This window comes from Gymnogyps californianus, chromosome 18 (genome assembly GCF_018139145.2).
Source record: "Gymnogyps californianus isolate 813 chromosome 18, ASM1813914v2, whole genome shotgun sequence".
NCBI lineage: Eukaryota > Metazoa > Chordata > Aves > Accipitriformes > Cathartidae > Gymnogyps > Gymnogyps californianus.
In genome coordinates this window covers 3,616,674-3,643,516 of record NC_059488.1, presented here as the reverse complement: position 1 = coordinate 3,643,516, position 26,843 = coordinate 3,616,674, and the positions used below count along the sequence as shown (strand labels likewise).

Below are 26,843 nucleotides of genomic sequence, written 5' to 3'. Positions count from 1 at the left end.
AATGTGTTTTAAAAGGCAGATGGTATTTATTTAACACACAATAAGTATCTTCTGAAATCTAAATTAAATCGGAGAAACTTAATTTACCTAAAAATGATTATGGGCTAAAAAATTCTGAATTAATTTTCAGAACTTCATATAAGTCCTTTTCACACGTAGGGAATAAAAGGATTCAGTTGCAAAACTGCAATTAAAGCAAACACTGTTCAGAGCACAAGACCTCTCTATCAACTCCTAATATGATTTGATTGCCCTTCCTGTATTAATCTGCAATAAAGGTGGAAAAATCTCATCTGAGCAGAAAATAACAGCTATCCGCCTACTCAGATAAAGTGCAAGCTGGCCACTGAAATGGCCATGGTGTCCTAGCAGCGCTGGAAGGAGTTTCATCCCTGGTGGAGGCAGAGGCTTTCAAGGTGCTCTCACTAAACAAAGCAGCAGTGCTGAGACAGCTCTTTGGGTGCTAATATGCTTGTAAATTCAGCCTCCTGTGATATGTACTGCTACCGTCCTGAAGGACACTCGAAGTTTGTTTTCTATAAAATAACAAGGCAAAAAGTGGAGAAGAAATGCAAACAGAGAAGGCGAGTTAATGGTAATGCGAGAAGGTCAATCATTTAGGAAGTTCTCTGCTAGGACTCCCGTAGCTCCTGCGGCTGATCCAAGCGCTGCGTAAGAGTTTTCAGATGAACTACCCAGTTGCGCAGGTCATCCTGGGGTAGAGTTGCTCCAGCTATGAACTGCAATGTGGTGCAACTCTTGTCCAGAGCCCTACATTCATTTAATTTTTCATTATTCGTACCACATAGCTGCATTCCTATCAGACATGAACACATACATACTCTGACCTACATGCTCTACTTAGGGTGCAGCAAGATGACACTCGCGTGATATTCAGGGTTTTAGGTCTTTGACTCTGCCTTGCTCAATTCCCATCTCAGACCTGCAGCTGAGGGAAGGAGGCAGCATTTGTCCCTCTCTAGGGCCCTGCCACCTCCTTGCCCTGTGCGACTCCGCTGCCCATGAGCTCTGTGTTCTCATGGGAGTAGAAACAAGATTCACTTTGTCCTTGCAAAGGAAACCTGCAAGAGGAGGAGGGGGGAACATGCAGGCAGAGCTGAAGCCCTCAGGTATTTGCGAGCAGCAATAACAGCAGGAATCACAGGGCCAGAATTGTTGATTGAAAATTCCTCCCATAACATATGGAAAAAGATTTGCCCTTTACATGGCAAATCAATGGCCCTCAACTGAGTGCTACAGACTGAGAAAGGAAGAGCAGAAAACAGATCAATAACCTCCTCAGTACGAACCAATTTAGGAAAGAGCCTTAATCCAGACTGAGCGCAGCACATGATAAAGCTGCGCTCCTGGAGTGGGGCCCTGAGTTGTTCCCCTATTTCTCCCCTTTCCATTCAATTCAGTGCAAGAGTACAGAGCAGCACGTGATCACCTTTCAAAGAAGTGGCCGTCAATGGGTGGGAACCACTCCAGGGTGACAGAGGTGGAGGTCCGAGCCACAATCTGGGGGGCAATTGCAATAGGAGCCGGTTTCTTCGCAGGCTGCCAGCTCTGATAGACGAGGTCCAAGTAGCAGTGCATCCTGGCCACTTGGTTGGGCGTGAAGGAGTCGGTGCAGTCATCATCTGAAATTAAAACAGAAGCCACATCAACCATGAGGGAGATAAGGTGGGAGCAAGAGAGAGAATTACGACCTGGTGAATGGCAGCTTCTTGCAAGGGATGGGATGGGTTCTCACGCCACTCAAAAGTTAATGGCCTGTGAACAAATTAGTGCAGTCATCACTTGTGGAGGCAGGTGAAAGGAAACAAAAGTTAAAAAGGAAAAAATAAATCAATAAACATTCCCGCCCTCTGGTCCAGGATACATATGAAGCACCTAGAGATCATCCCTAGATGAGACAGAGACACACGGAGGTGAAGAAACAGAAAGCCTCAGTGCAGCATCTTCTGGTCAGAATTGGGGCTACCAGTGGGATCTCTGGGCTTAAAAGAATTTCCTGTCTAAAAGAGTATCTCTGAGAGAGGGTAAAAGGGCAAAGGATGGCTAGCGTTAGGATAAAGCATTGACTGAGATTCATGCAAACTGTGTGCAACAGACTATGACAGATTTCTTAGATTAAAAGAATACAGAATTTTAAAAATACATAAGTTCTTAAATTTTCTAATGAACACATAAAAATGTTCTGAAAGATCAATTTTTTAAAAAATCATTACAAATACTGATTAAAAATGTAAATTTTTGGTGCAGTAAAATAACTTTATTTCTATTAAAAATCTCCGCCATTACCATTATGATTCTAACTCCTTTCTGAACTTTTCATAAACATTTTTGATATTTCAAATTTCTTTTTCATTCAAAATGGAGAAATAACTTTGCTGGATAATTTCCCATAAATATCCATTTCTCATTTCATCTGTTTTCCCCAAACATGATTTGCCAACAAGAACACATATAGTGCCCTCTGAACACCATACAACTTTACAACTAGAATGCCCCAGAGAAGCAGAAAATTACTATTTCTCTATTGTGCAGATCACAGAAGGAATAAATACGTTGTGCAAAGTCACCCAGAAAAGCTATGCTGAAGAACTTGATGCTAGCATTTTAACCATTTTTCTGGTACTCTTCCCATCAGATGAAAAGCTCTTGAAAACACAGAGTGTTTCTTCACATGTGCCTGCAGAGTTCCTAGCCCAGTAAAGCTCAGTCCCAGATGGGACCTCTGCACGCTGCTGCAATACAAACAACAATGACAGTTTTGCACAGGTCAAGTAATACATTTTTCTGGGAAGATGCAGGTCACCAAAGGCTGTTCAGAGTTGCTTGCGTGCGTGTAAGTTGGCAGTTCAATATTGTAATAGCGTTACTAGATGCTCTGATGTGTTCGAGTCTGTGCCCTGTGGAACTCAAGAGGAACAAAAAAATATGAATTTGTTCTAGAGAGAAGTGTGAATTTGCTGGCTGATTTAAAACCTTACCACATCTTCCCAGAGATGCAAGCAAAAGGAGACAGCTTCGGTTGGGATCCTGCTCAAACTACAGCCCCAAACGTGGTCCTACCACAGTAAGGACACGTCAGTTCACATGTTCTCCTGCATCTCTCCTAATTCCACTGAGCAGTGAACCTCCTCTCATCAAACATGAACAGCAGATAGACAGACACCACCAGCTTAAAAATACCCACAAATCCCTGTGGGTATGCAAAAAGCTGCTTTAATATGATATCTCTGGATTTCCTCAATAATTATCTATGGTCTATCCCTGAGCATGCTGTAAAAGCCATAAATATTCTTCACGGAAGCACAGAAGGAGAGAAAGGCCCTTAATAGCCATCATAAAGGAACAATAAAATATATATAGGACAAAGCAGTAAGACAATGGCACAGGAGAAAGATGACCTGCATTCTCAATCTGTTTAAACATCAGCACAGGCTGTGTCCTGGGGGAGGGGAAGGGAGGAGAGGCGAGGGAGAAAGGTATTTCACTTGATCACTCGATATCAAGAAAGGTTCATGATCCTCAGATGAAGTAATAATTAGAGAAATTCAAGAGACTTTGCTGGGATGATTATTCCAACAGAATACAGAGGCAGAATTCCTCCTGATTTCATGGAGAGTGGTCTAATAGACTAACTTATCTTTTTATTCAGGAACATCACAGCTATTTGGACTTCTAAAAATAATTTACAAGTCCAATTTCTCACACTTCTCAATCCTCTGGACATTGCAACTTGTTATTTCAGGGAAAGAAAAGTTACCCTGCAAGTCAGTCCTTTGCTACAGAGCTGGGGGTAACTGGACAGATGGATGTTAGACAGAGACAGACAAACACAATATGATCAGGCTGTATACAAGCAGCAAAACAGAAAGGAAAGAAAGGAAATGTTTAGAGCTGCATGACCTCAACCTAGATGTTTCAAAGGTATTTCTACAGCAATGTGATATCCTGATACATTTTTATTCCACTGGCAACAACAGAAAAGCAAACAGATTCATGCGTGAGCTCTAGAGATGCCTATCATGTCGCTTCACTTCATTTTTCAAGGGAAAAAAAAAAAGTTTCTGCTCAGAACACCAGCACATCTTTAGCTCCCTATAGCAGATAGGTATCTCTGTGGTCTGCCTCTCTGTCTCATCTCTCGAGAGAATTGGCAAGGCAAGTTCTCTTTGGAAGAAGAGACCTCAGCGTTTTGAAACAGGCATGCTCCACCCCTTGTGACATACACACAAGCAGATTTGGTGGAGGGATATTGTCATCTGAAGCGGCACTGACTTATCTGTGTGATGTTACCAGGAGGCTGTATCAGGCAATAATACTTTCTGCCCTACTGCATGCACAAAAGTGCACAACATGTTGAGGAGCTGACTCAGTGCATGTATGCTTGTCCCTGAAAACACGCTGTAAACAAAGAGAAAAATAAAGAGAAAACTAAGCATCACTTTTAGCTAGTGCAATGAAGGGTATAAAAGCACTTCCGTTATAAATCATTTCAATCTGTGCCCCAGATGACATTAAGCACTTTGCTTCTCTACAGTTTTATTACAGAATAAGCACTCCTATGACCCTTTGAGTGGGCAATCTGTGTTTTCGCATGGAGTATAAAGGTGCCCTTCAGTGGCTATAAGTATACTGATCACCTTTAAAATGTTGTTGATGCTGTCAGCTCAATGTCACAGACCTTCATCACGGCTAGACCCTGTGACCCAAAATAAGGGGATATATAAGCCAAGGTATCCTCTGTTCTTTCTGGGAAATAACAGAGGATCCTTCAACTCCCCTTGAACTTCCAGGGGTGCAGCAAGGACCCCACTCCACCCTCATCCGATGGGCAAGGGTCACAGGAGCTCATGCCCTCTTTGCGTTACGCTCTGTTGGTAGGAGTGCCACGAACCAGACCCCTGAGCGACCCAGCTGTGCCTACGCAAGCCTGCAGAGTTATAACTACAAAATAAGGCTTTTGCTTAAGCAGCTTATTCCTCTTGGAGGGGTGGTTTTACCGCACTGATATGGAGCCTTCGTAGTTGCACTCCCAGCACAAACCAGCACAGCCCACTGGTAGCCTTTGACCAGAAGAGCAATCCTGATCCAGGTATTATCCCAGTATTCACACTCTAATGACAAAACTCAGATGTGAGTGATTCCAGCTGAACCACGGTGACTCCAAATCAAACAATAAACATGGTATTTGAATGGACACCTGGAGGCATGAGCAACAATCTCTGAATTTGGGGTTTTTTAAAGAAGACCTCATAGATCAGGCATCCAGATCCTAGGGAAACAGGGTGTCAAATTTGCTGTAGAGCCTTTAGAAGCTGTTTTTTTAATGCTTATCTCATTTCTTCCCTCCCCCAAACCTTCTGCCTGGTCTTCACATGAAACTATGTAAAGTTGGGGAAAACTGGGAAAAAAGGACAGAAGAACTGGACAGCATTCCTGAGGCCATCAAGTTTGATCCCTCATCAAGCCTGGTCCTAGACCAATGGACACACATGTCAGCATAAAGCCCCGCATGAAATGGACTGTAGAAAACAGAGGTAATACTGCTATTCTTTGTTTTTGCCCAATCACAGACAGCAACAGCAAACCGAGGAAACCCAAGTACCTGCATAGCTCATGAAGTTACTGAACGGCGTGTTTAGGAAACTGTGAAAACCGCACGTGTCATTGCCAGGTCCAGGATCCCCACACAGTTTGTGCTTAGGAGCAGGGTTGGTGTCACTGCAGAGGTCCCCAGTCTCGAAGGAGGGCTCAGTTTCCATGCACGGATCACTGCAGGAGAGGATCTCTGAGATTCCCCGGAAGACGTGATAGAGCCCCAGGCTGTGCCCAATTTCATGGATCATTGTGTGCGTGTGGCCAGGGATTCCATAGAAGGAGGGATTCAGCACAATGCCACCTGCAAGGGGAAAAGAGAATAGCTTCTAAACTTCTAATAGTTTGCCTTGTCTTCCTCAGAACAGCAAGAGAAAGGGAAAGGAAGACAATCCTAAGGTCAGATCCACTGGCAGTTCATCGGATCCTCTACAGCATAGACTGCTTTTTGCACAATCAGGCACATTGTCTGCTCAGAGAAACTGCACAGCAAGGTTTAATCTCACCCTTAATCTGAGGCTTTAAGGATGAGGAATGATAGGACAAAGCTCAACGTCCTAAACCAAAACCACAGTGACAATTGGTCTTTCAACTGAATGTGCTCAATTTGGTTGGTTTGTTAACTTAGAGAAAAATCCTACATGCAATTACTTCATACTATGCAATTTCAAATAATTTAATGTGCTTAAAGAGAATGATTCTGCCCAGATAAGTGTAAGCAATGTATTTGATACAAAGAGTCAAACAAAACATACCTGGAGCACTCTGTATATTATTCCACAGGGTAAAGATATAATAGAAGTCTATTAACTTCTGAAACGCCCTAAAAATTGCAGTAGGTTGCATCAATATTTGCAAACTAATAGCTGGACAAAGAAAACAGAATACACCCAAGGCTGGAACAGTTTTTGCAGGGTGTACTCTGATCATATAGACAGCTTTGAAGTAACTGTCAGAAACACACTCTGTTCATATACTCAGACAAGCCTAGTTTGATCTGAACTACACAGTCCACTAATGAATATGCATAAGTCTAATGTGTCAAAAAATATGAAATCCTGGAATGTGATAATTCTAAAAGAACTGCATGGTTGTTAAATGTGCGCAAAGAAAACCAACGGTGATTTTTCTGTTGTATGAATTATGGAATGTGTAGATAAGCAAATGGTAAATTAGTGAGGCTTTACAGTATGTTGAATTAATCATAAGAATTATATTTTTAGCTCAGCTAGATGTACCTTTGGATTTATGATATGCTTCATATTTTCTTTATTTAGCTTGTTGACCTCAACTTTTCCAAGCCTTTTATTTAAAACTGTTTGTGTATACTGCCTACCCTGAGAACAGGAGACTGCTTTGTAAAAGTTATAGTGGGAGAATAAACCTTGGATATGGTACACTAATAATTTAGTGACAATGAGAGAAAAGGTTTTGGCAGGAGGAACTTTATCAGTGACTGTAGCGCAGGGAAGATGAGATCACCAGGTTCTGACGCACCATAGACTCTTCCTTCTCATCTGCCTTGAGACTTGGTTGCAATAACCATGTAATTATAGAAGGAAATAAGACCAAGAAGATCTTAAGAAGTTATCTAAATTCCACTCTCAAACAATGCAGGACCAATTAGGTCTATACTATCCCTCACACATATTGGCCTAACATCTCTTTACAATCTCTGATGACATGACTGCCCCAGCAATCAATTTCAGCACTCGGTATCCTTACAGCTGCAAGGATTTAACTCACATCTAATCTGAATTGATTTTTTGGCAATTTAAGTTCATGACTTCAAGTCCTGCCTCACACGGATATGAAGAACAGAAGATTCTCCTCCCCTTTCATCAGCTTTTATGAGATTGTCATCATCCCCACTTTAGGCTCTTTTCCTTCAGTCTGAATAACTGTAATCCATTCAACCTTTCCTTGTAGCTCAATCTTTTTTCTAGACCTCCCTGACTGTTGTTCTCCTTTGGTTTTCCCAGTTGTCTCACGTTTTCCTCCAAGTACAGTGTCCAAACACAATACAGTATTCCAGCTGAAATTTTCTCAGTGCTGAAGAGAGAGGAAGGACCACTTTGGATGTCCAGCAAGGACACATGCATAAATAGCAATAGAGAAAAGACTTTCCCTTTGTGCATGGGCATGTGTGACTACGCACACACAGTGGAGTCACAAGGGCATGTACAAATACATATATAGTATTAAAAAAAAAAAAACTGAAAATTTAAATACAGAATAAAATCAATCACACTGCAACATCATGCCTATTATGCCACATGTAGCATCTGCACATCCTTTTCACAGCACTGAACTGTTCCTTACACTAGTTCTCCAAAATCCCAATTAATTGTGTACAGACCTACCAGTACACAGCCACTGCAATCCCCATGTTCTTTGTATCCCTCTCTCCCCCTTTATACAATACATGCTCCAATTCCTCCGGTGCTTGGTCTCTACCCAAGTGGAGCCATTTACACCCAGACAGTACCCTGGTACATTTTGTGGGGGTCTCTTTCCCAAAGATAATTCCTGAGTTTGTTTTCCAATGGTAGGAGTATTGGTGACGTGCCTTCAACATAAAGGCTGGGTAAATGGTTCTGGCATTGGACAGCCCTGAGGCAGCTGGAGAGGGAGATTTTCTTTTTGCCTTTGTTGAAAATTTATATTTTTCACAGCTGTCAAGGATCTAAATCAATTGCAGTTTTACAGAAAAGATAAACTCCCTCACCCAGACAATCTCTATCCCAGCCTTTAGATCTGCACCACAGGACATATTTCATATTTTTTATTAAGTACATATTGGATTTATAGAAGAGAGTAAAAAAGATTAAAGATGAATTCTTACAGACCAAGCACAGGTCTGGGAGGGCTATTATGACAGGAAATTATGACCATTATTTATTTATTTTTATTTTTTTCCACTGCAAGTCAACTTTAAACTGTTGGCTAATTTCTTTTTTTCTCGTGAGATCTTTTTTTGGTCAATGAATTCTGTCAATACACTGTAGGAGCTGAATTTAAATTGTTTTGCTCAGGCATGATGTTGACAATTAGCTTAACGAAGTGACAGAAGAACTCATCAGGGCTTTGGGCGAGCCCCAGCCCTCTTGCAGAAGGTTCTTCTTGGCGCTCTGGAACTCTCCCCTTGTTCTCTGCTCCCTCCCATGGCAACACCAAGGGAAGCTGTGAAAATACTCATTTAGGGAATGATCAGCTATATTGCAGCCTTATTTCACTCCAGCAGTGGCATTAGGGCTAATGTTTCCCACCAGCAATCCACGCTGTTGCACAATCAGAAGCAAATAGAGTTACTGTGGGGCTAGTGCAGGAGTAGGGGGTTGTGGTACTACAAAGTGATAGAAATCACATCAGCATGGGTGCTGGTCGAGGCTGGGGTTAATATCTATTTTTGTTTTTGCCAGAAGATGTTGTCATGGGGAACGCTCACTGGCAGGCATTTACAGCATCTTCTGTTTTGGGTGCTCCCAGCAGGAGCCCATGGAGATGGGGCTGGAGGCAAGTTAGAGTGGAAGTGGCTTCACTTCCAGCTCGGCAGGAGACTGGATGTGTGTCAGTGCTGGTCCTTGGGAAGGGAAGTTTGCTCACACTTCTTCCAGAGCAGCTGCAGAGCTGAATGTTGTAATAAAACGTTTACTAACTGAAGTAGGGCAGCCAGCTCCAACTGCTTGGTCTGACCACGGAGCCTCTCTCAGCTATGGAGACAGATGACTATAAAGAGATGTTAACATCTAGGTCTTGAGGTAATATATTTTTCAACATGGAAAAGCCTCCCTGACTGATGGCTCGAGTTGTAGTTCAGCTCTCATAGTATTCTTTAGAATATTAAACACCGTATTTTGCTCTCCTTGTCTAGGTTTACATTTGCCATGTTTTTTTTGTTTTGCTCAACGTGGGGTTGGGTAATACAAAAACTAGCTGAAACAACCCTTCACAGAGACTGAACTTTGCTAAAACTAGACTTCACTTCCAGCCTAGGAAGGTCTGGACAAGCTGGAGAAATATCTGGAAAACTTGTGAGAATCCCTGCTCTTATAATATGACCAGGTCAGGTTTGCAGCCCGAAGGAGGTTTGTGCAGTTAAGAGAAGTACGTACAGACTCAGTCGGTGCCTTCTGAACCTTTTGAGGTTCATCTGACATTTTGCAAGGAACACAAGTCCAGTGGCGCTGCAGGTGTCAGGGCAATGAGTCATTTGGGAGGTTGCACAGCTTTGTCTGGATCCCTGGGTTCCAGCAGCCATACTCAGCAACCTAGTTATGAAACACTGCAGGGCAATCTGCAGGGTAGTGAACTCTTTCCAGTTCCACTCAAATGAACATTAGAAATACAATCTCTCAGCAGTTTGCTCTTTTGCACATTTGTAGAGAAAAATAGCAACAAAATTCAACTATAGTCTGTGAGGAAAGTTAATTGAACACTTACTAAGTAATGAACTAAGGATCAGAACGTAACAGGCTAAGGTTAAAAATTCACTTCTGTCTAGCATCCCCGCACCTATCCCCCCCAATCTTCTTCGCAAAGTGCTCCCATGGAGTGAATGCCCTGTAAAGTAGCTTCACTTAAAAGGTGAAATACTTTCAGCTTGACATCATCTACAAATACCATAATATGCTTTGGGTTTATAACCTAATATTTTCCTGGTTGTGAGCCAGTATCTGGGAATCGTGAAATACTTTTTTTCCCCTGACTATATATTAGAGGAATGATAAGAAATCAGAACAGAGCTTAATGCATATTTGTCTTTCCTTCTTAGCGCCTCAAAAGAATGCTTTACAAAGAAGAAACATCTTTATCACTCACCTAGATGCATCAAGGCTTCCTTGTCCCAGGGCCAAGTTGCCACTCCAGCCAGCTCTTCCTCAGAGGAATTGGCAAAGAAGATGTTGAGGTGTGTGGATCCATCCAGTTTGAGTATGTTCTTTAGTTCATTGACATCTAAGTATGCTCTGTAGAAAAAGAAAAGCGTTTTTTTTTTCTAAAGGTGACACAAAAAGCAACAAAGTATTGAAGAAGTGCTGCAATCCAGGCAAAGATCTTATAATATCCTGCATATCAGCCACCTGAAATATTTTAATAACCCACTCCCAAACTTCAATTACTTTGCATTCATGTAGTGAATCTCATCTACGGACTTCAGGCCATTGATTAACTAAGGCCACAAAATCCAAGGTAAATACATAAAGCTGTCCACATTCCTAAGATAAGTATAGGAATCTATTTATTATGAATGTAATTAACCACGTATTATGGTCAGTAAATCTTTTTATATCAGCAGTTACCTTGCACATTTCTTCTAAGCTGTTTGTTATTGTTACCTCTAATTTTCCTTCACAATAACAAGTTTCACATACAGGAATACAGGAGCTACTTGCTGAAGTGTGTACCATGCTGCCACACTGCTTTCAGTGGCACTGTGATGCTCTAACTCAGAGTAAAGCTGGAGAAAGTGAAGTGTAAGAGTAAACCCATTGGTTTTCTGTTTCTAGCTCACATTGTCTTTTGACAATGAAGTGTCATGCTAACATAAGATCTAAAACATGGATAAGTTGCACTATCTTTGCTTGGCAGGTGGAAACAACAGAGAGAGAGGTCACACTGAGTCAAGCATGGTTGACTAGCTTGTAAGGAAAGGACACCATGATGGTCTTGAGCAGGTTGATTCCTCCTTCCTGAAGTCTCCCTTTCCGTGTATGTATGGGTGTGTATAGGGCTCATGCAGCTCTCACAAACCAAACGCACTCACGTTCAGTAAGCAGGGTTCCTTGCATACTTTGCAAGGCTTTCGTTCCCAGAAGGGTGAAGAAAAAAATAGGGTAGTTGGCTCCGCACCAAGATCTTTCTGTCCTTCCCTGGAGGACTCCCCAATGGAAAACACATTCATATTTCCACAATAGCTTCCCCTGCCACTCGCTGAAGTCATTGCCTCCAAAATAGCTCATGGCTGGGTGTCCCCAGGCCCTCGCTGACTCATGGAGGAAGACGTGCTCTTTGGGGACACCAGTGGAAGGGTATGTTTCCATTCCATACAGTGTTTATCTTCCGATCAAATGTGGATGACATCCTGAAGGACAGGTCAGCACTGTGACCCTTTACACATTTCTCATCTCTCCACTGTTCCCAACACATCTATGGAAAATACACAGATCTTCCCCTTAGCTCCTCAAGCTTGTTCTGCATGTATCTGCACAATGTTCTGAGGCTGTGCGTAATCTGTTTCCAGGATCTTCTTTGTGCCTTTGAAAACATCTTTTCCAAACATGGGCTCATACTTACACGTGTCCAGGAGCAATAGTTTGAAATTACATATGAGAGCTAATGCGCATCTCCAAATGAAAGTGTAAGCGCATCCAGGGAATATGTGACAGAGGATGTGTGCACGTGAAGGGGACGATGTGTATGTCTGCATGTATGGCAGCATCAGTAAAAGACAGTGAGCAAAAGTGTAAGAGAGAATGTGGGAGTGATGTGATACTTTGTGCAAGAGAGAAAAAGACAGAAACAGAAGCATTGAGTACCTCTAAGTAGAAAAACGTTTGTGTGTTTTGTATCACAGTGGGAAGGAAAGGCCCACTGTCTGTATTGAGACTGCGGTTGTTGACTCTGGATGCAGACGTTTTATGGCCTATGCAAATCCCTGTAGGAGTAACTATAATCCAACCCCTCTCCTGAGATTACCATTTTTATCCTCGCTCTTCTCTTATGGTTTCAAATAATCTAAACTAATATTTCTTTATTCTCAGCTGTCTCTTTGCTTATTGTTTACACAGTCCAATCCCCATTTATATCCTCAGTGCATGGCCACAATCGCTCTCACTTGCATACAGGCTATATGCTTCAACATCTAGGGCTGTTTTGTACATGGATTATTACTGCAGACAACATCCAGAGCAGACAGCATTTAACTAATTGGCCAGTGATGTCAGTGCATCACCGAGACTGAACTCATGTCTTACGTAAATCCACCGTACTAAGTCAATTGGACTTGGTTTTATAGTATTTCTCTGACCACTACTTCTCTGCTAGCCAACGAAAGTCTGCGAATGAGCAGAATCATAGAATCACACAATACCAGGTTGGAAGGGACCTCAAGGATCAAACGGTGTAAGAACAGAATGCCAAGAGGATTTTTAGCAAAGGGTCTGCACAGGAGTAGGCATAAACAGATTGTGCTTGGGAGGAAGTAAATGCAAACCCCTTTGTAAAAGCAGTCGGCAACCCCCAGCACGTAAACGTGCTCAAGCATTTAGCTCAGGCAAATCCCTTGTGTGAACATGTGCCTGCATGTGCGTGCGTGAACAGAGGTGTGAGTGTGTAAGCAAGGGTTTGGATTGTGCACACATGCAAGACAGCTAAGGGTACGTATGCAAAGGAACCGGCGTGCGTGCATGTGTGTAAGAGATAAAAACACGAGCTGGAATTCCATCCTCTCCTTCCTCCCCATGTTTCTAATAACCTCCCATCCCTATCCATCATCACCACATTCCTACACTCAAGGAGGCATAAATTAACTACTTTTGCAGTTCATGTCCAACGACGTAGCCGCAGGCAGCAGACCCAACAGTTACCAGGTCAAAATAGTTTTCAGTTATTGCGTTGGACTAGGCTGACTCCCCCCTGCTGCCGCGGCTGCTTTGTTATCAGCCCAGACTATCTGACCCAATGCAATCTGTGAGCATTGCTTACACTTCTCAAGGTTATGTGGGTCCCCTGATAGAGGACATAATGTTTGTCACATGGGCTCGTGCCAAAGAGAGCCAAAGAGCCCAGCCTCTCCAGCACTGCCAAACTCGCATTTCAAAGACATGAGTGCAGTCTTGGAAAGGGATCAAAGCCTTTCCAACTGTCATTAGAATATTTCCTTATGCATCTCCGTGAGTGCCAGCAACATATTTCATAAAATTCACTGGCTCGAGATGGTACCTCCAATATAAACCTGAATGGGGGAAACTGTCAGGGCAAGTCTATGTGGAAAACAAAACAAAACCCAAAGCACAACAAAACATGTGTAATTCCTGTAATGGAAAAAACATACGATGCTGTGAATGTGCCTTGCTCAAGAAAGCCTAATGAGCCTATTAGTGCATCATAAAAGGTCTCCTTTGCTGGAATCTGTTTTAGACATAGAAATTCTATGGGCTGTTTAAGGCCATTTGGGACACCAAATCATATCAGGCACTGTGCACATTCCCACCCAGATCTTTTCATCGACTTATTTGTCCAATGCACAGCTTCAGTTTGCTTTTTTCCTCTACTGCAGTGTAAATAACCCTCTGAAACCATACTGTACAGCAGCTCACCCTTATCCAGTAAGCCCCAGACCTCAATCACTAATACGTAACCCATACAGTGCTCCAGTTTCAGTCTAATGGAGTCTTTAGCTCATCCAGCAGTGTCTCACGACTGCCCTACCCGCCACGCAGCCTGCCCCATCAGTCACACGAGCCATTATCCCCGTGCCTGTCTCATCTGTCAAGCCCCTTTCCTGTTCGTTTGGGCTGTGGCTTCACCGCAGCAGGACTCGTCCCCGGGCGGCGAGATGAAGCCCCCAGCCAGCAGCCCCACGCGCCCGCGGGGGCCACGGCGAGGAGCTCCCTTCTGCTGGCCCTCAGCTCCAAAGCCAAATCCAGCCACAAATCTCTGCCGCTTAGCTACAAACACATTTGGCAATGGCTTTTCAACTCGGTTGGTATCAGGTCTAATCATATTAAATCTGGCCTTGGTGACTAGAGTTGAGCAGTTTTGTAACTGGGTTGGAAACTCTTCCTCCCGCATTTTCTTCCAGGTCAGAGAGTGGCTTTCCCATGTTTCCCTAATGTGGCTGGGGTGCAGCCTCCTGCACTCGTGGTTGTTTTTGCAAGGAACACGGAGCCTTTCAGCCCTTATTGTTAGGAAATGTTTTGTACTGTTTCCTCTGAGTTATTTTCTATTTGACTTTGTTTTGTTTTTTCCTTCAAAGACAAGTGTCACTTTACAGCAAGAAAACAAACAGGGTACTTAAGGGATTATTTGCAAGACCCCACCCAAACACAGAGTAGGAACTTTGCTATCTGCTCACTATGGAGTATGGTCTCCAACTGTCTGATGAGTTTGTTAAGAATAAAAGGCACTGCATTTCATCATTAAAAAAAACCCCAAAACCACAAAACCAAAACCACCAGCATCTTCTGAATTGGGAAGTCAGCCTCGAAAAGTCTCCATTTTATTTCTTGACATAAAATGTCCTATCCTTTACCTAAGGGGTTCAGCATACGGCAGGACAGAGTAAATCAGCTGGAATCATAGGGACCTAGTACATCACTCTCCTTCCCAAGACTCCTTGTTTCTGCTTTCATTTGGTGCTCTCAAAAGAGCTGTCAGACCAGCTTAAACCATGGTATACAGTTTAGCAGACAAAGAGAAAGCTTTTCTGGACAGCCCTGGCAACACTTGCCAGCAGCCTGTGACAGATCCAGGTGTGGCTCCCAATGTGGTGTGGCTGATACATCTCAGTGGTGTTCCCTTTGTCCCTCCAGCTCTGATCTTGGCCCCTGGCTTGACACTAACTCATTAGAGCAGCAAAGACCACAGCAGTTGGTATGTGGACGGGCACTCACCAACTGTCAGTCCCGTTTGTTCAAGCAACATGGGGGGCCCACGGTTCTAGGGTGCGGTGTTGTCGTGGTTTAGGCCCAGGCGGCCACACAGCCCCGCGCAGCCGCTCGCCCACGCCTCCCCCCGGCGGGACGGGGAGGAGAAAACACAGCAGAAAAGCTCGGGGGTTGAGACAAGGACAGGGAGGGATCACTCACCGCTTATGGTCACAGGCAAAACAGACTTGATTTGGGGGAAAAATAAACCAATTTAATTTGTTACCAATCAAATTAGAGTAGAATAATGAGAAATAGAACCATCTCTTAAAAACACACCTTCCCTGCCCCTCCCTTCTGCCCGGGCTCAGCTCTGCTCCTGACTCCTCTACCTCCTCCCCACCAGCGGCACAAGGGGACAGGGAATGGGGGCTGCGGTCAGTTCGTCCCGCGTTGTCTCTGCCGCTCCTTCCTCCTCGGGGGGAGGGATCCTCACACTCTTCCCCTGCTCCAGCGTGGGGTCCCTCCCATGGGGGTCAGCCCTCCATGAGTTTCTCCAACTCAAGTCCTTTCCACACACTGCAGTGCTCCGCAAACTGCTCCAGCGTGGGCTCTCCCACAGAGCCACGGCCTTCTCCGGGCCCAGCCACCTGCTCCGGCCTGGGGTCCTCCACGGGCTGCAGGGGAATCTCTGCTCCGCCATTCACCTCCATGGGCTCAGGGGAACAGCCTGCCCTCTCACCACGGGCTGCGGGGGAATCTCCTCCCTCTCCTTCCCCACTGACCTTGGTGCCTGCATGGTTGTTTCTCTCACATCCCACTCCTCTCTCCACTGCCAGCTTTTTTAGCAGTCTTTCCCCTTCTTAAATATGCTATCCCAGAGGTGCTACCACCATCGCTGATGGGCTTGGCCGTGGCCAGCGACAGGTCCAACTTGGAGCCAGGGAAACTTCTAGCAGCTTCTGACAGGAGCCACCCCCGTGGCCCCTCCCCTGCTACACAACCCCCCCGCCACAGCCGTCCACCTAGAGATTTTCAGTATCTGCAGTGAACAGCAAGGGCGGTTTTGAGATAAATGATGTTCTTCCTGAAGATAATGGCAAGAGCCGTGACTTCAACAGCACTGAAAGCTGACCTTGAAATGGGGCCATTTGGCAGACGCGCACAATTGTAATTTAGCTTTTCCCCCTGTGATTTCTCAGTCTTGGGTGGTTAGACATGGAACTCTCCTTTTGGAGACGCAGTGTTGATGCCCGTGTATAAGCTGCCTTTTGCCTTCTGTCATCGAGTCACAGAAAAACAAGTCTGGAAAGGATGTCCAGAGACCATCGCTGCTAGCCCTCCACCCCAAAGCAGGGGCATCTCTGTATGTCACACCAAGCAAGTTTTTATCTAGCTCATACTTAAGACCACACATGACAAGGACCCTGCCGCTGCCCCAGCAACCCGCAGCTCATGTTTCAATACCTTTACAGTCAGAAAGTTTTTCTGAGGGTCTACCTGAATCTTTTTTGCTGCAACGGATGTGCATGACTATTTGTGCCATTCCCCACAGACAGGGAGGTTAGATGATTCCCTTCTTCTTTACCAAACCTAAAACTTATATGAAAGCTTATTATATCTTGTGTAAACCATCTCATTTTTAGGCTAAAACCACCTTATTTCTTCAGCCTCTCCCCACTGGTTATATTTTTAAGACCTCTGGTCATTTCTGATGCTCTCATCTGCACTCTCCACATCTTTCTCAAAGGCAGGTCATCAAAAGAGGACACAGTCCTCAAGCTGAGAGCTTATCAGTGCCATGTAACTGCTACATTTGTCCTGTCTATCACCTCCAACCTGACATAAAGTACACAGTAGAGATTTCAGACCTACAAACATTTCTAACATTTTTTCTTCTTTTTTGCCTAAAGCGCTACAGGTCTATCAAAAACCTGAACAAAAAAAGACAACCTACAAACCCGCTTTAGCAGTGGACTTGCAATAAAATTTTTGTCTGACCTGATGTTAAAGATCTGCCTTTGCTGGCAAATTTAATTTTGCTCCTCATTTCAGACGGATTGCCATAAATCATGTGAAGCAGGAAGCGTGCCTCATCTACATTTAGTTTAGTGTTAATTTAAGACACTGGTGTAAGTGTAGTAAAAGTCATGATAATTTATTGATAAAGGTATAAATCTTTCAGTGATTGGGACAGAGCCTGAAATAGAGCGGAGCCAGAATATTACAAGTGAAAGGCTTCAGGTCCCAATTTAGATCCAGATCACTGCCTGTGTTCACACTGAAATCCAAATGTGTAACTGTAATTCCAACCGCATCCAAACCAGGCAGTCACTAGGTCATGTCCACAAGCATAAATTGCAAGCACTGTCAGCACATGTAGGCTTGGCAGCTTTTAAAGAATCTTGGTTTATCCACTGCAGCAAAATGTCCTCTACAGCCCCCAAAACTGATCTCCTGTTAGAAGAAAGGAGGAATGTTTTGGTGGGGAAAAAAAAAAAAAAAAAAGATAAGGATCCAAGAAAAGATACTTAGGATAACTGTTCAAATATAAACCCAGCTTCTTGGGTAGGTTTGGTAGCCTGTGCTGAACTCTGTATCACTCCCTGTGACACTGCTAATGCACTCAGGTTAGCTGGTGAAAGCTGGACGAGTTTTTTTACATCCGTGGCAGGTCCTACAGTTAAGACCAACCCTAAGCAACACATATTACAAAATAAAAGCCCACATGACTACAAAAGTCTGGGTGTTCGTTGATCCTAGGGTGCCCTCTTTTCCAAACTGAATTAATTCCACCATTATGCTAGTGGCTCAGGCTTTATTCACACTATCAAAAAAAAAAAAAAAAATTAAAAAAAATTATAGAAAGAAAGAGTTTTACTGTGCAAAATATGGGAATCCTTTGGGTCTGGGTTTTCTTTATCCTGCAGCAAAGACTGAGAGCAGCTCCTTGTTCTAAAGTAGGGAATTCTTACAATTGTCAAGTCATCAGTTTCATTCCATTTGCTTTGAAATGCTAGCTTTCCAGCAGGACAGTCCTAGAAATAAGCACATTTCTACTGTAACATTTTGCACTATAAATCTATAGGACTGAAGGGAAAAAAAACATCCCATACATAAAGGAAATTATTTGCTACTAAGTTCTAAAAATCAGTATTATCATCTACAGAACCGTAATGGCGCACCCCCGCTCCGCCCTCTCTGACTTTCTCATAGAAGACCTCTAATAAATGATACAGCCTTATTTCATGCAATTGCTTATAGATAACTTCTGGATGTTGTAAATGCAATATCTACTTAATGGGCTGAACCACAGCAACAAGTTGGAATAAACCTGACGGTTGGACTACTCCAAACCTAGCTTTGGGTCCTCTTTTGGTTTGGTTCACGTGAGCTTGCACTTTGAGCCAACTTCTGTTCTCACTGGGCTGCACACAAGTATCAGCGCTGACCATGATGTATTTGCTCCAGTGTAAATCTAGAGTTATTCAGAGCAAAATCTGATTCTCAAAGTGCAGCTTCAGGTTCAAATCCAAAATCTCAAAGGAAACCTCAGTTGAAACGACACATTTTTGCCCAATTTCTAGCTAACGCAACTTGCTTTTTTAAGGAGGGAGGCGGGTTTCCTCAGATCTCCACACAGATTCTCTCAAAGGTTTGTAAATCCTTGCCAAATCCTTCACAAACCTGGGCTGAGATTCAGAAATACAGTGAAAACAGATTATTTTTTTTTTTTTCCCCGGCACTTTTGCTGCTGGTTCTGGCCAGGACAAGAAAGACTAGAGGCTCAGGGAAAAAGAATGGGGAAAAAGATGATGTAAAAATTTTCAAATGTCAAACATGTTCTGTCTGAGCCCTGGGCAGAAGTTTGGGGTGGCTGTTAACGTACACAAAATTATTTGTTCCCTCTCTCCCTTTATCCTCCCAGGCTTTACTGCCCACTGCTTATACCAGAGACCCCACCTTTATACAACCTTTATGCAGGCTTATAAAGAGTTGCAGTGCTACAGAGCATAAATATGCGATCGCCGAGTCTCCTTCCTTTGCAAGGTCTATGTCCAAGCACGGAGCAACATTTGAGTTCACTCGTGCAGCAAGAACTGAAAAGCCCCGTTTCCTCGCACAACCATAAAAAATAACTAAGCTAACCAGCTACACAGAACCAGGGAAAGATAGGGCTGGCCAACTTGCAGGAAGAAAAAAGAAAACAAAGGGAAAGCTTTGGCAAAGAGAATTGTGATCTTACTGTACAATTAACTTCTGAGACAGTGAGTAGGATTAAAGCATGGAACATTTCAAGACGCATCTCTTTAAAACAGCAAAGCATTATGAAGCCTATATGCACATTTCACAGACCTTTGAAATCAGCAACACTGGCAGGTTTATTTGTTTTGATTGTCTTTTTCTTTCTTTTACTACTTTGGGATTTTTTTTCTCCCTCCTTTTCAAGACCAGAGCCAAATGACCCATGAGAAATGTACTGTAATCTGTCTCTTATCCATCCTTCATCTCCATCTGATATTCCCTCTGCCCTGGTTACCCTGATGTTTTTCCAGACTCTACAGGCTGAACCATTGTAACAAGGAGAAAAGTCGAACGATAAAGAAAGAAGTGGTGTAAGGATATTTTCAGGAACCCGTTCTGTTAAAACAGATTTCCTTTGCTGCTTTATGAAAACCTCTTTTGGCTGCAGCAAACCTCATTCACGTATACGCGAGAATTTAAATCAGTATAGGAAGGTATATATATTTTAGGCTATTTTAACCATCAGTTATACTGCTTGGCACCTCCACAGTGCTTCCCCTCTGGGCCTCAAAATGCTTCCTAAACATGAAGAGAGAAATTCCACTCTGGTCAAAGCCCTGACACAAGCCCTCTGCACTGCTCCAAACTCTGTCCAAGGGCTTAAGTGATACTAAAGTGGGACAAGAACCCTTGCGCTGGGCCTCCCCTCAAGAAATTTTACCATGACTGAAGAAGCCATGAAGTAAGCAAACGGAATAATTTTCCCTGTCTTCTGAATGGGAAAACTGAGGTAGAGAAATGCAATAATTTGTTCAAAGTAACAAAATCATTCAGTATGACAGCAAAGATTAGAAACTCGATCTCTTGAGCCTACTTTCTGTGATAATATCAATCATCTTTCTTTTAAATAAGCGGCGGCTTGTGTTACTGATCCTTTAAGTTTTCTGCTAGTGGCCACTAATCATATTTTACAAGCCCTCACTCTTATTTTGCAGTCTTTTACTCATATTTTACAATCTCCAAAGAAGTCCTGAAGGTCCGGTGCTCAGAAGATGGAAAGTCAGAGCTCCCTACAATAAGCTGGTCCTTCCTGAATCCCTCGGCTTCACTGTTCCTGAAGACAATGTAGCACATTTACTTCATAAACGGATTTGCTTGTGGAACCAGGGCTCTGCTTTCAAAGAGCGAGCAGCCACCGTTCTAATAATATTTGGCATTTACATACCACCTCTCATCCCAAAGCTTCCAAGAACAACCAACAGATACGTGCATAGCACACTGCACAACAGTTCAAGTAAAGGACATTTTGGTTTCAGTCACCAGAACAAACCTGATTTTTTTATGAAAAGCACCAGAGACCAGGAATGCAGTCTGTCACCACTCCCTTGAGTCAGGTCAAGAGTTAGGTAGAGCCTCTGTTCATCAGACTGGAAGTTAGAGATCAAGAGGAAACTTGAGGCTTTGACACAGAATTTTCTTTAATTATAGGAGTAGCTCATAGCAAGTCTCTATATTAAAGTTGTCTAACAATTTCCACTACTAATACTCAACTCCAACCTCTCATGTCCATCTTAGTGGCTGTGGGGTCAGGCTTGAGGTCACATTTGCAGCCTGCCCAAACAAGTGCCTTGCTGGTGTGACCCTTGGGAGTCACGGTCGGAATGACCCAGGTTTTGGCACTTCTGGAGCACTGGGCAACGCTTTGTGTCCCCTCTTTAGAGTCCACGGAAAGCATGGGGTTACCCTGCTGCGTGGATACTGCTCTGTCCTGGGCTCCATCTACCTGCGCCATCTGCCCGTGCAGTAGGCAATCGCAGGCAGGCAGGATGGGTCAGGACCCTGCCTGGGTGGGCTCCAGCGGGTCACCTACCGTTGGGGACATTTGGGATTTTTAGGAAGCCGAACACAGGTCAGGGTAGGGAGCACTGTGGCCTCGGGGTGCTCGCAGTTAGATTGCAATTACTCAGAGTTCCTGCAGAAGGGTGACATGTGGCACCGTCCCTGCCCGGGTGTGCAGCTGAGACTTTAAGGGGCTGGTCCTTTAGCATCTTCCCTAATTAACACACAGTAAAAAATGCAGGATGAAGAAAGAACAAGATCAAATTCTTTGTTCCTTTCATCTCACTTTTTGACACTAATCCTCCCTGCACATAAACCCCGTGCCACAAAGTGAGATATACATTGCTATTGGAATAAAGGGCGACTTGGAATCAGGCCGACATCAGCAAAAAAATAAAATTATATATAACCACAAAGGACCTAGCGTGTTTATTACAGATACTTCTGGAGTTGATGGGCCAAAATAACCAGTCCAAATATGCATCTTGCAAAACATCACTTTTGCTTTGGAGATGCCGCTTCTTTTCTGTTTTTGTTTTTACAACTCATGGACTTCCCAATCTCATTTCTTAACCTCCTGGCAGGGTTGTGCATAAAGTTGGTCCTGCTGCAGTGGGCAGATCGTCAATGGCTTATGGTTAGGATAATCCCAGTTTTCCTCTTTTCTGAGAAAGAAATGAAAACCTGATTCAAATGAGACTGGTTGAAATTTCCTCTTATTTCATCTTATGCAGGAAAGGGTAGGAGACACCAAAGTGAGATCACAAAGAACATAGCCTGGTGATGGAGACTTCAATTCAGGGAAACCAAGAAAAGTTTGTGCCCTGGCACTAAAAGCCTCACATTTTCAAAGTTCATGAGATTTTTTTCTCCCTGTTATGACAAAGAACTAATATTTAGCTCTTTTTGTTTTCTGGTTTTTTCAGGGGGTATTGATGGATCATACCAGTAAGTCTTTATCTTCAACAGTGAAGTCTTGAACACATTTTTTTAAGGGGAAGAAAAAAAAAAATAATTGAATAATCAGATTCAAAGAACCACTAAATATTATGAGATCTACAAAAGCTGGTTACTCTTGTTCTTTCCCAGCAGTGAAGAGATTACAAGGAAACAGAAAATGTCAGTCGCTGAAACAGAAATTTCATATAAGAACATTTAGCTTTGAAGTTCCCAGACTCCACAGTAAATTGCCAGGTGATCTGGCAGAAACACCAACACACCTGCAATGAAAATAGTTCAGAGTTGCAGAAAGAAAATATTGTGGACAGTGTATTTTCTAAATCCAACTTTTTTTTTTTAAATTTCTATTCCTGTTCACTAGGAAGACAGAAAGAAAGGAAAAGAAAGAACAAGAGAGAGGACTTACTATATCATGGCTTTGTCAAGCGACTACTGTTAGGTGACAAAACGTGGCAGCAATGGCAGTAACGCATACTGCTAACATAATTAGCTCCCTGACATCAAAATCCTGCCCCTCATTTCCCTCTGTTGAGCCAGAAACAAGCAGCAGGAGGAAAGATGTAAATGTGCCTTTTCCAAACACTCAAGAACTTTCAGACTCTCTGGTTTTTAATCTATGCAGGACCTGCAACTTCTGCATAGATACAAGGTAAAGCAAATACCATTGTACATGTGTGCTTCTGAGAGCGGACGTTTCTTGAACTGAAGGATATATCAAGCAGAAAAGGTCCTCTAGCCCTTAAGTAAACAGTGGGCAGCAGACACATCTAATGCCCAGGTTATTAGTCGGATGGAAGGACATTTGGGTTGTCTCACATATGGATCTGCTAACATGTGTACCAGAAAACAGGCACTATCAGTCCAAAACATAAGGCTGATTGTAAGCATTCCCTGGAGGACACATTTCCCAAGACCCTACAAAATTGGACTGGCAGCTTATGAAACGCGCAATACTGATCCAGCATGTAACAGTAAACTATAGGAAATCATACCCATATATTTGGCCTTCAGACACGAGTGCAGAAATTGCCTGTTTTGGCACCGCAAGCCTGTGGATCCACTTGAATCAAACACAGACCTCTAGCAAAGGGCTACGAGAATGCAAAGATCTGTTCTCCATTGTCGAATACTAACACAAGAGGGGAAAAACTCTAATTTTCCTTTACGGCAAATATCTTGACCAACTTTTGCCATGAGTACGACCGCTATAGACAGGCCATGCAGTTCCCCATAACGTTTGCACCCTCTGTCACTCTACTTGCATATCTCAACCACACGTCAACTTTCGCTCCGGTTTGCTGCAGTAATTTATTGGTAACATGTCACTAACAACTACCACAGGACTTAAGATCTTGACGACTACAAAACTAGCTTTGCAAAGGATCCAGCAAAAATTGCAGGTTGTCATTTTTGTCCACTGTTTCCCACACATAGACCCTGAATTATACAAACCCGCATTTATAAAACGTATGTTAGCATGAAATGTCTTGCAGCTCCCTGTCAAAGACAGAGGGGGGCTGTTATGAATTTCCTCACTTCCACAACTCCTCTGCTGCCAGCTCAAGTACATCTCAAGAACTTTGCAAAACCTGACATCCTGCCTTATTCAGTTGTGGGGGAAGGGAAGGCATCCTGGAACCACCTTTTGGACTATCTCCTCCTGATGGTTTTCTAGATCAAAAACTGGAAATGCTTCAGGTATTGTTCCCAGGTGGATAAAAAAAGAACTTTGTGTCTGATCAAGACGAGGATAGCTAAAGGTTTGGGCCTGCATTTTTAAGACAAAATAAGACATTTTGAAGCAAAAACACATGAATAAATCTATCCCCAGAAGTAAAACTATTAGAGGAATTCTGAGTGCATGAGGAGGGAGCCAGGAGCTCCTAGCCCTTTTCTGAATCCAGCTGGGTGCAGGGGAGAATTAAACAGCACAGATTTCTTCAAGCAAACTGGGACAAACACTCTAATGTGTCTGACGGAAGCATTTTACTCTGTGTTTGGAAGTTTATCATGACCGATCAATTCTGGAAGAATTAGTGAGTGAGTTCTGGGTTTTGGCACTGGCATAGTCGTGGTAAAAAGGCTGGAGGCAAAAGGGAAGTAATTTTCATAATGCTGTGAACTGTTGCCATCAATCCTTACCCAAAACATTTCTTCTACTTACTCTAGTGCAGTGCTGTTCTGTAGGAGCTTTCCTCTTAGCTATTGCCCTTCGTCTCAGGAAGGCTCTCGACCTCACTCGTGCTCTGGATGTAGAGATCCAAGCCAAAGACCAAAGTCTTTGGGAGTTCAATCTTTCTACGGACTTCAAAGAGCTTGGGATATATAACTTAGTCCAGACAGAAAGCATAACATACGTTTGGAACAACATTATGTATGTAAAAATAGAAAAGACTGAATGACTGTTAAGGAATGCAGTGTGATGGGGAAGCCTGATGTAAATTGTGCATGGCATTTACATACCTATTTTCAGCCTCTAACCTAGGTGCTCCGAATCCCAGTGAAAGAACCTACCTTTTCTCCAGCAATTATAAAGACTTTAAGATTTAGTTCTCTAAATCATGCCTATGCTGTGTGTCTATACCTGCTGCGAGCAGATGGCATGACTGTTCCCCTAAGGAACTAACTGAGCAACAACTACAAATAGCCAATGCTTATCCTCAGCACTTAGTGCAATAACATTAAGACTACACATCTTGGGAGGACTCAGCAACTCGCAGAATTAGTCCTTAACAGAAAGCAAGCCAAACATGAAGGTAAAATAAAAACCCTTAACCAGAAATGCCATGCCCAAACATATTCAGGTATTTTGAATAATACAAGTTTATGTAATTCTTACTATTTCTCAGGCATGCCTATGTTTGTCTCCATTTGCGCTTGCTGGGATTGAAGACAGGAACGGAGCATCATCGAGCTCGTGGAAATCAGGAGATCACAGAAAAATGCTGTTTTGTAATTGTTCTCAACCAGTTCTGCAAACCTAAGCAGTTTAGACAGTTTGGAAACATTTCCATACTCTCTGATGCTCACGTGAAGCAAACTAAGCTCCTGCCTTTTTGAGGTCTACCCACGTTCTCTAAATGAGTGTATCATATTTCTTTTCTTTACTTAGAATTTTTCACCAGTTAATCTCTCCCTGTCTCATTTTTAATTAAACAAAACAAATAAATGAATCAAGGAAACACAAAACAACTTAAGGCAAAGCTTTTCAAAGCGTAAAGGGGATTTTGATACCTACACGCTACTGATAGTCAGCGGGTCTTGTCTCGGGAATAGAATTCCCTTTTGTGCCTTTGGAAGGTGCGCAAAAAACGTGTAGATGATTACAGTGATGGGTCTATTAATTGACATCATCTGGATTTTATGTTATTTAATCAACGTCTGAGCTCTGACTGCAAAAGAAGCTTAAATTGACACCCTCACTCCTTTCTGCTCAATGCTCCCTAACCTGTCTTCTTCGATATATGAATATAATTTGCAAGTCTGACGAGGGCACAAGTCTCGTTACATCATATCACAGCAATTAGAAATGAATCAATACACAAAGCAGCAAACTCCCGATCAGCTTGTTCCTACCACACAATGTGGAATTCCTCACATTTTACCCCTAATCCCATGTCTGATCAAACTGAAATATCTTCAGGGTCAGGAATGCCTCTGCTTCCTTTTGGTATTTCTTTCACATCTCAGAAAAGCTGGTATTTTGTGTCTATGTGTCTTATCTTTATCCTTTGTATAATTTGTGCTGTTTAATGCTGAAGAAATAATTCAGCAACTTACTTCATGCGATGGGGCAGATCCTTAATGGAGGAGAAATGCTGGCATGGCTGGAGTAGCAGATTAAATCCCCTTCTTGGCATATTCATTTTTACTGTGTCTTTCAGTATAATTTCAACATGGAATTTTCCTGGCATAAATCACACAGGTTTCCCTCTTCCCCTCCACACCACGCTGCGTAGCTCTGTGTTTTGGTAAATCTCATCTATTAATAGTTGCCCTCTGTGGCTATAAAAAAATACCTCAGTAGTCAAAAGCCAACCCTTGCTAGGGAACAGCTGTGGATGCCTGAACGCATGCAGGACCCAGCATCACACAGCAAAGCCCTTTCTTGGCTCCATGTCAGAGCAAACCGATTAAATAAGGCCATAGTCAAGCTAACGGAAAAGGAGCCCCTTCCCTGCAACAGAGGGAGAGAGAGGCCGACTCCAGCACTAGGCTGGAGAAACATCAGGGTATTTCCATTTTCTCACTGACATTTTCTTTTTCCTTTTTTAACTCAGCAAACCCCCCTCCCGTGTCTTCCTCGCTCCACCCTTCTGCCAAGTCCCAATAAAATCTTGCACTTAAAGAAATAGGACAAAGACGTCATCGCAGCGAGTATCAAAGGTCACAGGGTAAATTTTAAGGTCTAGTCTACTTTTTTTTGATTGATTTAACTGATTAAAGCATTTCTGCTCTTCCTGTGCTTTCAGCAGCATCCTGGGTAACCCAGGGGAAATTCAAACCAACCAGCTGTGATCTGTATTACAAAGTCAAGGCTGGAAATACAACACAAGGACGTTGATGGGGCCATACTGGAAAGGGTGAAAGGAGAGGAAT

The 26,843-nt window shown here is 43.1% G+C and overlaps 1 protein-coding gene across 1 annotated transcript in view; it reads right to left on the bottom strand.

Annotated features, from left to right (window-relative positions):
- Positions 1-26,843, bottom strand: part of PAPPA (pappalysin 1) — a 183,625-nt gene that overhangs the window by 119,929 nt on the left and 36,853 nt on the right. Inside the window, exons 3-5 of the mRNA XM_050908005.1 lie at positions 10,435-10,580; positions 5,624-5,917; positions 1,451-1,643 (exon numbers count right to left, since the gene is read on the bottom strand). Of these exons, the coding sequence (XP_050763962.1) occupies positions 1,451-1,643; positions 5,624-5,917; positions 10,435-10,580 (633 nt within the window). The remainder of the gene's footprint in view (positions 1-1,450; positions 1,644-5,623; positions 5,918-10,434; positions 10,581-26,843) is intronic.